At 40.8% G+C, this 13,397-nt stretch overlaps 1 protein-coding gene across 1 annotated transcript; it reads left to right on the forward strand.

Annotated features, from left to right (window-relative positions):
• The first annotated feature begins 272 nt into the window (after window positions 1-272).
• Window positions 273-12,051, forward strand: LOC103897462 (astacin-like metalloendopeptidase). Its single transcript, XM_009277479.1, has 13 exons — window positions 273-341; window positions 574-598; window positions 3,015-3,031; window positions 3,757-3,784; window positions 4,740-4,811; window positions 5,833-5,967; window positions 6,624-6,741; window positions 8,010-8,188; window positions 8,316-8,400; window positions 8,793-8,920; window positions 9,950-10,065; window positions 10,536-10,761; window positions 11,767-12,051. Exons 1-13 carry the CDS (start codon window positions 273-275, stop codon window positions 11,799-11,801), a joined length of 1,233 nt encoding a protein of 410 aa, XP_009275754.1. The 3' UTR covers window positions 11,802-12,051.
• The last annotated feature ends 1,346 nt before the right edge of the window (window positions 12,052-13,397 follow it).

Here is a 13,397-nt window from a genome sequence, read left to right on the forward strand (position 1 = left end):
GGCTGATCCAGCTCTAGAGAGCGGCATGAATGACAGTATGAAGACAAGGGATGCTATAGATCACAGTGACAGCAATAGCACAGCACGGGGAGATCCCCAGAGGCTAAACTGGCTGTTGAGGCTGCAAAAGTTTCCTTCCTGCTAGGATCCCCATTGGCTGGTGGAGTTTTTTTTCAGCCCTGGCAGAGCAGGCTCTGCTGGTATATCTAGCGGCAGTGCTCCTGAACGGGCAGAGATAAGGACAGGCACTGGTGGTCTGTCAGGACTGGAGAATGGATCTGAAGATGTTCCTAGTCTTCACTGCATTTCTGCTTCATGCTACTCTGGCTTTCCCTATTCAGGTGAGAGCAGTTCCATGCAACTGTGCTCCATCTTCTAATTGAGCTGTTCTTCCTGGAGTGAAGCTGTGGAGACCCATTTTGATAAATTTCCTGCAAGAAAAATATTAGTAATATAATAATATATAAAGCCAATCTAATAATTTAGTTCCTCCCTTTGGCCTGATTTTGACGCTATTGTTGCTGCATTTATGAGCTATGGAAGAATAATGCTTTTTACCTATTGGTTTTGCAGGAGAACTATGGAAACAGCACAACGAGTAAGTAGGATTTATATTGTATTTTAAAGACAACTGTTAATTCTTGACTGTGTATCACACTCTTTGTTGGTGTGTGAGTGACTTGGCTTTAGAGTGTGTGAAAGCACTGACTCTCAGGCCTTTTGAATAAGGCCATGTTTCCTAATTTGTTATTGGGCTGAGTGCAAATGTATTTTCACACAGATGTGCTTTACACATACTTTTGGGGTATGGTTTGTTAGGTTAATTTAGATTTGCTTTCACAGGCTTGAAAATAAAATTTTAATAGGACATTTTGATACATTTCCATTAAGTTGAATGCTACAAAAAGACTGCTACTCATTTGCCTCCTTGCCTACTTTGGTGCAGCAGTAAGAGAAAGGGATGTCAGGCGGCAGAGAAAGCTTTGCTTTCTGCTGGGATAGAAAACAAATAGTACAGGCTTAGCTGAACAGCTTTTGTCAACTCACAAAATAGGAGGAGGTCATTGTAGATCTCCAGAGAAGGTCAATGGAAATAAATCTGTAGACAGACTTTAACTACAGCAAGAAACTGCCAGGTCGGGGGTGATATGTTATGAGAGGAAGAGGCCTTGGAAAAATTTTCTTGATGTAGTCAGAGCAAGTAAGTGGCTAATGAAAACTGACCAATTCTTCTTTTGAGCTGTCATTTATGGCATGGAAGCAAAGGGATGTTGTAAAATTACTGCTCAGTATATTTGGAGCCGGCTGAGGGACACGCTCATTCGAGTTTAAAGTAGTCAGTTGCTGGGACTCAAAGTTGCAGGATTACTGGGACAAATGCATACAATGAGTTTTAGTTTACTATTGTTACTGCTTTTTGTGCCTTTTGAGACATCTTTCAGTATTTACAGCGCAGGGAAAACGTGAACTGTATCATTTTGAAAGCTGTATCACAGCAGATGTTAATTTGATCAAGGACATGGCAGATGCCTTCTGTGATGTCTCATGTGGGTTTTAAAAAGGGGTTGCAGGCTTTATGTGCCTAGGAATCTGGAGACTAATTTCCACTGACTTTGACTAGTCAATTAATCTAGTGCCTCTTGGGTGCATGAATTCTGAATCCAGTCAACCCATCTCAAAAATGTGCTTCCCTGCAGAATTTCTGTAGATGCCATGGATCTCTCTGATGCAGCTGGAGGGAACTGATTGAACTTTTCTATAATAAACCACCATCATTACAGTGGACTTCCATTGTCATGTAACTGAAGTAACAGTCTGGAAAGACAGACTGAAGCCTTTTGGCTCAATAAAAGCAATTCTGTTGCAGGTTCTAGACAGATTCTGAATGGGAGGAAGTCCCCTCAGTACATTTGGGCAATAACCACTGTGAAAAGGGAAAGGTGCTTCAAGGTGTGACAGAGCTTAGCACATCTTCTATTGAAAAAACATGGTCAAAAAGATAAGGAACAAGGATAAGCTTAGAAATAAGAACTATTTGCATAAGTGCTCTCTGTCAGTGTTGGATAGGAAAAAAAAAAAAAAAGGCTTTATTGAAAAAACATGGTCAAAAAGATAAGGAACAAGGATAAGCTTAGAAATAAGAAGAACTATTTGAAGTGCTCTCTGTCAGTGTTGGATAGGAAAAAAAAAAAAGGCTTTATATTTTGACAAGGAAGAGTGCAGTTATTGGCAAACTGGAAGACATTGCCAGAAAGGCTTGCAGCATATCCATCATACTTAAAAACTGGTCAAACAAACTGTGGTGAGGAATAACATAGATAAAACTGTTTCTGCCTTAGGGAAAGCAGACAAACTGGATGACCTCTGGAGGTCCTTGCAATTTCTAAACTTTTATGATACTATAACAGTGAAATTTCTGCTCAGAAATTTATATACCAGATCAGATTTTCACTTCCATATTTGTATCTAGAAACTGACATTTGGTAGAAATCAAAAGACATCACACTAGAAAGACCCCTTAGGACTCAGAATGGTTCCAAGCTGCTGTCAGGTACACACTGAAGCTGAGATTATTTGCCCCATGCTAAATTATAGCCTTCATCCCATTTTATAACTTTACTCTTTGGCACTGTGAAACCAGAGAGGATTGTTGAGCTGGTTAGCCTGCACCTGTTGCAGTGAAATCTAGGGACAAAGCATATTTTTGTCCCTAGTTTCCTTTGTCATTTTCCACACTGAAGTTGATAAAATGCTTTGCTGATTCTTAGATGATAAATGACCAGGATTCTGTCCCTCAGCACAATCTACTAGGAATTTTCATAGCTGTTTGTCTAAACATCAGTTTAATTTCTATGCCTACGCATCAGTTAGTGCACCCCACTCCCCTCCAAGCAAAGGGACCTGCCAAAGGCATTCCCATGGCTGAGGAGGTCTGTGCTACTGAACACTGTGAAGTTGCATTCAGAATCTAATTTGCTCCTTTTGCTTGTCTTTTTCTTCCTTGCTTTTTGCAGCAACAGAACCTACTGAGGTAAGGACAGCTAAATCAGCACTTTTGATCACTTTGGGGTTCAACGTTGTGGAAAGTGAGGTAAAGACTTGTGTACTCCACCCATATCTCCATCTGTGCAGGAAAATCTTCTCAGATCAACAGTGTAACAGAGTGATCAGTTTCCATCCCTGTTCCATTTATTGCTTCACAATGCCCAGATATAGCCCACATCCCAGGAAGCTTTTGCCTTCTCTGGGGTCATAGAAAAAACGCAAACTCACTTTTTATTTCTACAAGGCAAGGGAAGTATGGCAATCTGTTTTGCTACAGACATGACTCCCTCAGCTGGGTACCAGCCCCACAGTTCTGTAGAAGCAGTGTGTACCACGGCCTTTCACCACTGTATTGTGAGGTGATACTGGGAAGACTTCACTGGCAATTTCATCAGCCTTGCAGTCCTACTAGAAGGGACATAAATAAAGGTGGAAGATCTGAAACTTACTCCACATTTCACATTGCATTTCCTGAATCTCCTATGCTGATTCCTTTTATGATATCCATATTTGCCAAGATACCAAAGAAGCATATCTACCACACTGTGGTAATTCTTTACACATGGCACAGTATATAAAATCTCAAGACTGCACTGGTGGAAGATACTTTCAATGGTAGCCTGGACACTTTTGATCCTTTGCATGGTATATTATTTAATATTTATGTTATAATATAAAGTGTGATATAATACTAATGCATTGTTCTTGCAGGTTACTACTACACAAGAGGATATATATGGTATGTATTATTCCACATAAATGTAAGTATTTGATAGGATATACTGATTGTTCAGCTACCCAGTTACTCCAGAAAATAACACATGCTTAACACAAATTAATCTTAAAGAAGAAATTTTAAATGAATGCACTCACCATAAACTTTCATGCAAAGCAAAGTCTCTTGGTTTTGGCCAATTGCTTGGCCTTGCTAAAAACCTCAGCTGTTACTTTTGCTAAAAATAGCTCTGCTTAGATAATGTCCTCACTTAAGTCACTTCCAAAGGTTACAGAAAGTGCAGAGGCCATGTGCTTGTGCTTTTTATTGATGTCAAGACTTATTGCATAATGCTCAGAGTTGGCTGATTCTGCTTGTAAGGCCTAGGAGTCCCTGATGCTGGGCTTAGCTGGGGACATCAGTCCAACCCATGGAGTAGGAATGCGATTCCCATTTCATTGGTTTCAAGGTTTTTCAAGAGGTCAGCATGTCTAGCAGCAAGCAGCAGGACTGCTCTCCATCCTTTTTTGCTCCTGGTGTCTTATGTTGGGGGTTTGAGTGCGAATTGTGCATGCAGAAGGAAAACTGTGCTGTCTGAGCGCACAGAGGGAGCCAGGCAGCCAGCTGGCCACTTGAGTGGGACAATACAGACTTACAAGAGCCAAAGGTCCAGACCTTAACATGCGATGGCTAGGGGGAAAAAAAAAGGAAGAGAGGGAAAGATTGGAAGAGAATGGCTCTTGGGACTGGATTAATGCCAAAATAACTACAGCTGGGAGGTTCACAAGATTGTGTCACTGTGCAAATACCTACATGACTGAACACCATGCCAGACCCTAAATAGGCTCTGTAAGTTTTACATGCATCACTGTAATCAGGAACAGATCTAAAGTGAGCTCCTGGAAACTCATCAGGTTAAAAATCAGGATTCGTATTTTCCCTAGGAATGAGAAAGTGATACTCTTGTATTTCTGCGCAGAATCTCCATCGCCTACAGAGACTGACTCCGAGGATGAAGTTATTTTTAACAGAATTCTGACAGTTAACAAAGGTAACGCCACCAAAGCCCTGCTTATAATGGGTCTCTCTTTGTTGCTTTTTGGGGGTGACATGGGAGATACGATGTCTTACCACAATCTGTGCAAGTATTTTTCCCATCTTACACACCATCGTGTAAGAGATGCCCAGAGTCAGGCCACTGGGACTACTGTGAGGTCTGATGAAGCCCCATGGCATCTCAAATCTATAGTGTCAATACTGAAGATGATACCAGGTGTGGAGGCAACTGAACTATCCAGGCAGCTTCTTCAGCTTTAGCTCTCAACATCTTTGTCATTCTTTGGACATAAAAAGAGAACTTGGATATTTGGATGCTTTATTATTTAACTGCCTTTTTCTTGAATGCAAGCATCGCTTGCATGCAGCCATCATATGGCTTTGTAGTACAGACTCCTAGATAAGCTATGGTCAGTTCCATGCTCCCTGCTCCAGACTTCCTGTTCCTTGATTCTTCCAAACCTTCCCTGTTCTATCAGTTTGTCTTTCTCACATTTTCCCCTTCAGCAGTCATTCAAGAAGCTTTACTACTGTCTGTAGAAATGGACACCAAACATTCCTACAGTTTTCTCTAGACAACACTCACTTCTCTTTTTGGTTTGCTTTCCCTCTTGGGTTTCCTTATTGGCACCTCCTGCCTTTGCCTAGCACCCTTCCCGAGCAGATATTTGATGCCATTCGTTCAGTGTCACATGATGGATGATGAAATAGTACTAAAGTACAGCATCCCTCTCACTATTGCAACTGCTTTCAGTCATTCCCTGTCTTGCCTCAACCCCATCCAACAGAGTTGGATCTTTCCACTTCTCCTCTTGGCTAAGAACACAGCAGCAAAGGTAGGGAAGCAGATAATGTCCATCTAGCCCAATAGTCCATTTCTCATGCTAGCCAGGAGCGGATGCTTAGGGAAAAATAGAAAAGGAGGATGAGTAGAGAGTGATGCTTTTCCAAGTGTGCTTAGCAAGCGTCCAGCAATCTATGGCTCAGATATTTCCACCCTTTCTGTCTCACCACAGAGAGCTCTCAGTACTTGCAAGAAGGTGACATAGTTCCACAAAGGAGTCGCAGTGCCGTCAACTGTCGCCATTGCACTTGGCCCCAGTCCAGCGATGGGATTGTTCGTGTTCCCTATGTCCTGGATCCTACTTATGGTGGGTGTAAATTTCAATAATTCTTTTTTTTTTTTTTAAATTGCTTTTATCCAATAAGCTTCAGGTAGAAACCTACTTCTAGTGACCACACAAACAGTTGATTAAATCAATTCTAAGGATTCACTTGTGCTGTGCAAGCACAGATGAATTGTAAATTACAAAGAGCTGAACAGAAAAAAGAAAAGAGATCAAATTTCCTTGAGAAGTTTGCATCCATAATGTTTTGGGTCTTGTCTCTTGGAGACAAGAATGATCATTCCCTCTAATAGTACCTGCCAGAATACCTGCCTTTATAAAGCTCATGCCTATTGCAGTGTGGTTTCAATGGCCTACTTTTCATTAGCAAAACAGCTTCCCATAGCTGTGTCCAAGTGTCCAATCAGAAGATAGATCAACATTCACCACTATAACTTAAAACAAGTAGTTCAGAAAAAAAGGGTCCCACCTGAATCCATTTGGACAAATATCTGGATAAAGAGGATCTCGTGCCAGGCTATTAATATCTTAAATGAAATTCATTACTGAGCAAAAAGCAAGAAAGAACCTAGGCTAATGTTTCTGTCCCTCATTTACCCTGTGTTTGAGCATATGTGAGGTTCTGATGGCAACTGCCATTGTCCTTGTGTAACCCCCCAAATTAACCCTTTCTTCTCCAGAGGAGAGCCACATAAAGGGAATTCATGATGCCATGGCAGAATTTGAAACACTGACTTGTATTAATTTTGTGAAGCGCAAGACAGAACGTGACTACCTCAGCATTAAATCTGCCGATGGGTGAGTTGAATGATAAATTAACAAGTTATTTCTACATTGTTTTTCAATTCTTCACTACACTCATTCTGTGTGACCTTAGAGAGGAAAGAGGAATGGATTTAGAGAAGAAACTTTATGTTTTATCGCAGTGCCAAGGTATCCTCCTTGGATACCTTCCTAGTACAAGGATTCAGCAGTTACATCAGGGACTCACTGAAGGCACTGAAGTGATGCAAGTCTTGGGAAAGCACCATTAAGGTGGAAAGAATATCTAAGCTCCTGTTTTCTGTGTGGTATAATGCACACTTGAGCACAACATATAGCAGATTACTGTAGGTCTTATTTGCGCAGGCAAAACAATTTTCAACTTATGAAATAAACAGTTCTCTGAATCACACAGTTGGCTGTCAAGGTCAGAATTAGAGCCTATGAGAGAATTCATAGAAATATAGAATGGTTTGGGTTGGAAGGGACCTTAAAGATCATCTACTTCCAACCCCCCTGCCATGGGCAGGGTCACCTTCCACTAGACCAGGTTGCTCAAAGCCCCATCCAACCTGGCCTTGAACACTTCCAGGGATGGGGCATCCACAACTTCTCTGAGCAACCTGTTCCAGTGCCTCAGCACTCTCATAGTGAAGAATTTCTTCCTTACATCTAATCTAAATCTACCCTCTTTCAGTTTAAAGCCATTACCCCTTGTCCTATCACTACATGGGGTGATAGGATCCTTTTTACATGCCCTTGTAAAAAGTCCCTCTCCAGCTTTCTTGTAGGCCCCATTCAGGTACTGGAAGGCTGCTCTAAGGTCTTCCCAGAGCCTTCTCTTCTCCAGGCTGAACAACCCCAGCTCTCTCAGCCTGTCTTCACAGGAGAGGTGCTCCAGCCCTCTGATCATCTTTGTGGCCCTCCTCTGGACTTGCTCCAACAGGTCCATGTTCTTCTTATGTTGAGGACCCCAGAGCTGAACACAGTACTCCAGGTGGATACAGCTCTGATACAATGTTCAGTATTTTGGAAGAAAAATGTTATTTCTAGAGAGTTAAAGTCACTGTGTACAGAAAGTCAGAATGCAGGAGCCTCCGTGCTAATTAAGGTCTTCCATAAAGTTTTAGCAATGATCACACTGTTTGTTTTCTATGCCATGGTCAGTTTTGCCCTTCTGTAGACCCTATCACAGTGGACAGGAAGGAATCCTTCCACTCCCACAAGATGTGTGTGAAGTCCCTTTGCCTGCCTGACAAGAAAAATCCCATAAGTATTCTGTTGGTGTTCAATGCCTCTCTCAGCTGCTGGTCCAACTATGGGAAAGTAGGAGGTGGACAGACTGTCTCTGTGATGAAAGCAGGCTGCATGTGGAAAGGAATAATTCAACATGAACTGGACCATGCTCTGGGCTTTTTGCATGAACATTCTCGAAGTGACAGGGATAATCATGTAAAGATCATGTGGGAGTACATCAGTCCGGGTAAGTACCTCTGAACTCCTCAATGTAGAAAGTGGTGTTAGATGCATCCTACTGTTCCCAGCTCTTCCTTCTTCCCTGAAGGGAGCAGATAAGTAGCATACTCTAAGTACAATATAATATATTACAGCTGACAGACCAGACTTCAAGAAATTTGAAAACTCCAATAACCTGGGTCTTCCATATGACTATTCCTCAGTAATGCACTACGGCCCGTAAGTAGCAGCATGGCATTGCTTTTGTTGGAACTCAAATCTTACATTAGAATTAGTTTCTATAATAACTTTCTCCTAACTACCAGTTTCCCCATTTCCCCTTCTGAGAAAAACACTGTGAGTCAGTTCAGACAAGCCACTCCCTAAGACTAATTCATTATCCTTTAGCTTTCCATTAAGGATCTATTCACAGCTTAGCTTGGGAGCAAAGGAGGGCATCTTGAGATTGATTCTACTTAGTGCTGGACATCTTAATCAAATTTATTTGAACAGCACTGTTAGTCACAACAACAACAACTTGTGTACAATTCTTGTTCTCCCTCCAAAGCATGCCATTAAATCCTGAAAGAAGTAATTGTACTTAAAGATAATTTTTCATCGTTTTTTTGCAGATACACATTCACTAATACCACTGGGAAAGCGACTATTGTACCAATTCCTGATGGATCAGTACATATTGGACAGAGGCAGGGACTGAGCAACTTGGACGTGGCCAAAATCAACAAACTTTACAATTGCAGTAAGTATCTCAAAACCATCTTTTCATCTTCTACTCAGATCCTTCACAGAGATGTTTGGGCACACTGCAAAGGCAGCAGTTTCTCATCAAAGACTGTGAGACTGTTCTCCTAAGTTCATGGAACCCATAAGGGTTACTCTGGGAGAGAATGCAAAGGTGAAGCTGGAGGCACATTGTGATTAGTGAGAAAATGCTTTCTGCTTCCAAATTAGATTAAACACATTCACTATTGGCTTAAGTGGCTGCTGTGCAACTGGCCTAACTGCCTACCACGTATGCTTCACTGGAGTAATTTGGTTTCTTACAGCTCAGGAGACAACTATAAACCCCACAAAGAGCCAGATATCTCCGTTCCTCATTGCAGTTTGTATTTAAGACCTGAACCAAACCAAAACAGTCATAGGCTCCTCTGAACTGGAACAGTTTCATGATGCCTTGTCCAGTTTTCAAACGTTTAAGCTGTCATTCTAAATTTGTATGTATTTTTAACTCTTTAATTTTAACCTCTGCTAGAAGAAATTCTCCCATACAATGAAAAATTTATTCAGTCAAAGGGAAAAAACATGATGAATAAAGTATTACCCCTTGCACAGAGGAAAGCCCAAGTCCTCCTCCTAAGCTTAGAATTTAAGCATTGCAGAGACATCATATTTGCACTTGACTCTTCTAACATCACTTGACTTGCCCATCTCAGTGGAAAACAATGTCACCAACTGCAGTGAGCTGAAACCTCTCACACTCTTTATAGAGGTGCAGAAAGAGATCCCTTGCTAAACTATGGAGCTAATCAATAAAAGCTAATGCTTTTTCCAAGCACTACTTCACTTTCCATTTTGATGCAGATACTTATTCATTATGTGAAAATTAGGACAACATGATTCTTCATTTTAATCAAGACACACCAGTACTCTGAAATGAATGCTGGCAGATCAGAAAATCGAGACCAGTTCATTCTGAAGAGATTGTAATTGAAAATGAGTGGAAGCTTCTGCAAGCCTGGTCCTGTAGCAAACATTGTTTCTTTCTCAGGTCGCTGCAGCACTATTCTCGATGCAGTATCTGGGTCACTGAGATCTGCCAACTACCCAAGAAATTACTCAGATAACACCAACTGTGTCTGGCTCATCCGAACCCGATCCAGAATGGTAATCACAGGTTAATAGCGGTCTTGGAATATGGCTGAACTGACTTCTTTCTATGTTAAGCATTTTGCGCTTTGTCTGCATACCAGTTGCCAGGTAATATCTTTTCCATAAGAGAGATTTCAGACTAGTCTCTACTTCTTCTTCATGTCCTTAAGCCAGGTATGGGCAAAGACAACTGCAGAGTTGTGATTTTGAAAAACCTCCATATGCTGGGCTTCAGGTTTGCAATATACCTCCATATGCTGGGCTTCAGGTTTGCAAAATCAAAACAAAGCAGTCTGAGCATGGGAGCATTCAGTCATAGGCCCATTAGATCTGAACCCTGCAACTTCAGGGGATGAGAGGCAAGGCTGGGTACGCAGTTCCAGTTTGGGCTTAGCTACAGCTTAGATACTGTCTGTTTTAAAGGATGCTCCATGGAAGAAGTCACATACATGTATATTAAAGGCTGGTTTACTCTTCCCTTCCAGATTTCCCTGCACTTTCAAGCCTTTGAACTGCAGACAACCAGAGGCTGTCAGGGTGATTATGTTAAAGTTTATGATGGATCCAGCAAGTCTTCTGCAGTTCTAATGGACAAGACCTGTGGATCAAAGATACCCAGTGATGTAGTTGCTTCTAGTAATCTTATGCTTGTAGAGTTTGTCACAGATCGTGCTGGTACAGCTTCTGGTTTCCAAGCCATCTTTACTTCTGGTAGGTCTGAGAACAAGGAGAATGGCTAAGAAAAACAATCTGTGTCAAATCAACCTTCCTCTTCACAGAGGAAAAACATTGTTTGAGGAATTGCTCTCTACAAGAGCCATCACTTCCTACCTTGCTTTTGATATAATGGATCAGTCCTACACTGATACCATTTACTCATTCAGGCAGATGGGGCCACGCTCAGGACAAGTGGTGTTAGCCAGGTGATTCACTGTTTGCCTTGCCTTTCAGATATATGCCATTCCAAAGCATGTGCCATTAAGGGTAACGTCAATTTAATGTTACTGCTAGTGTTACTAGCACAGTAGAAAGAGAATAAATCATAATGCAGTATTTAAATATATTGCTCCTCTGAAAAAGATGCAGTTTTTAATCATACAGTTCAGAGGGCAAGACAGATCTATGGTGAACCAGGTCACCCAGCCCCATGGCAAGAAGAGAGGCAGTACTTCCATGGTCAGGATCCCTGGAATGTATGCACCTAAAACACATTTTCTTCCATCCCATTTAATTAAGAACTAAGGCCACAACTATACAATTAAGTTACTACAGGCATCCAAGTTAGCATGTATCAGTTGGAATAAAGAAATGCCTGTGTGTATGTCAAATGCCTCTGTAGCCTACAGCAACTGTACAGTAGTGCAGCTTGCCTTAGTATGAACGAAAGCTCAGCTGTGTCATATGACCTTGTATTTGCCATGGGATAAGAACAAGCACACAGAATTTGCATAAATCCCCTGAAATGCAGTAACTTAACTGTATACCTAAACCAAAACAGAAATTTTGCCTTGTCTCTATGTAGTATCTATTTCTGTCCATTGTAGCTACGGAAGGAAAGAAGAATAAGAAAACTCCCTACCCCACTTTGATATGTCAACAACTATAAAACAATCCTAGTTGTCAAATAAAATGTGATTTAACATTTACATATTTTAGAGATACTACAGTTTGTTCAGAGAGCTCTGAAAGCTAAATATTCTCTCATTTCACTTACAGTGAGGACCCAAAGAAAACCTAGCATCCACAACTGACTTAATGAAGAAGAACCTATTCTGTGAATACTGAAATTATGTGTTTCCTACTTTGCTCCTATCTTGGCTTGGATCAGTGTGAAATTTAATTCTACTAAGAATCAAAGTTTTCATCTTCCTGAGAAAGTTTATTCCCCAAGCCATATAAATGTATGAATTCTATACATCCAGTGTGCTCCTCCTTTTGTCTGCACAGTTAAGTTATTACCTCTTCCTATTTAACAATTGAATAAAAAGCTTCATAAAAAAAGTTTCCATTTCTATTTTCCAGTTGTTCCTTCCAGCCATATACACTATCAATACGGTCTTACTTCTTAGCCCCGTTCATTCCACCACAGGGCTATCTCTTAAGTATACCACGGACATCATCATAGGTTTAGTTAGTTGGCTGAAGAGACCAGCTCCAAACTTTACAAATTCATTTTATGATCTTCACAGTCTTGAGCATGAAAAGGTCTTAGATACAGACTCTTTTCCCAGCCTAACATTCAAGCTTCCAAAAATGACATCTACTTAACAATCCTGTTATATCCTTAAATGGCAAGAAAGAGGGACAAGACAAAACCGTTGCCAGTAAAGGACTGGTACTTCCTATTGCAGTTTTCCTTGTACAGTTCTGGTAGGCAGGGGACAGCTAAGGGTGCTTGTTTATCCACAAGCCATTTTTAGTCCACAGACACGGTTAAGCCTATTACAGGACAAGAGGTGGACTAGATAATGCTGCCAGAGTTCATGCACATCTTCAGTTCTTCAGGGAAGAAATTTTTTGTCAGGCAAGAAGTTAAACTCTCCTCTTCTGATCTCATAAGGAGGACAGAGAGCTGTAAGAGGGGCAGAGCTCCTGTAGAGTTCATTTCATAGCCTTTGCCTGCAATCACACTTTTAAAATGACATCCTCTTGACCAAGACAAGCCTGTAACAGATCTGAGAACAAAATAGGCTGCTATTTTACTCTTGTAGCATAGACAGATAGTTAAACGTATGACTGACCTGGGTGTTTAATATTTGTATGTTTAGGTCTGAAAAAAGCAAATACTTTCCCTGTAACACTAGGAACCTTGGAATTTTTCTCATAGAAATACATTTCTAGAAAAGAACAGTGGGAAATGAATTTGAATCTCAGAGTAAAATTTATACAGCAATTGACAAATTATTAATTTCTCTTCTTTTGTTAAAGGAGGCACCAAAAAGACTTAATTTGCAAGAATTCGCTCAAAGCCCTGTCTGTATTTATACTATCTGATGAAGCATCAGTCACTTCTTGATTGTAGAGAAACTTTAATTCCACTGAAGATTGCTCCTTTATCCACAGTGGCTGTACAAATGCCTCTGAACACAGCAATTTTGAGTCTGCTTTAGAAGAGGCATTTTTTCGGTTCTTCAGACACTGCAAGGCAGGTTCAGTTTCTGATACGTTGTTCTAGTTACTCTCAGCAGTCAAGTGTTGCTATCAACGCATTATAAAAGGAGTAGTCCTTCTGAAATATTGTTAAAAATGCAGTTCTAGAGAAAAATATTTGACAGTTGTTATTCCTGAGCCCCTACAAAACAAAATGGAGGAAATAATACTGCAAAACCAGAATCTACTGTTGGTGA

This window comes from Aptenodytes forsteri, unplaced genomic scaffold (assembly GCF_000699145.1).
Source record: "Aptenodytes forsteri isolate BGI_AS27 unplaced genomic scaffold, ASM69914v1 Scaffold146, whole genome shotgun sequence".
NCBI lineage: Eukaryota > Metazoa > Chordata > Aves > Sphenisciformes > Spheniscidae > Aptenodytes > Aptenodytes forsteri.

Excerpts from the sequence above, each read along its gene's own strand:
- LOC103897462 (XM_009277479.1), top strand. The coding sequence starts at position 273 with ATGGATCTGAAGATGTTCCTAGTCTTCACTGCATTTCTGCTTCATGCT. Across the intron at positions 4,812-5,832 it reads AATTCTGACAGTTAACAAAG|AGAGCTCTCAGTACTTGCAA; the intron begins GTAACGCCACCA and ends GTCTCACCACAG. Across the intron at positions 8,401-8,792 it reads TCAGTAATGCACTACGGCCC|ATACACATTCACTAATACCA; the intron begins GTAAGTAGCAGC and ends GTTTTTTTGCAG.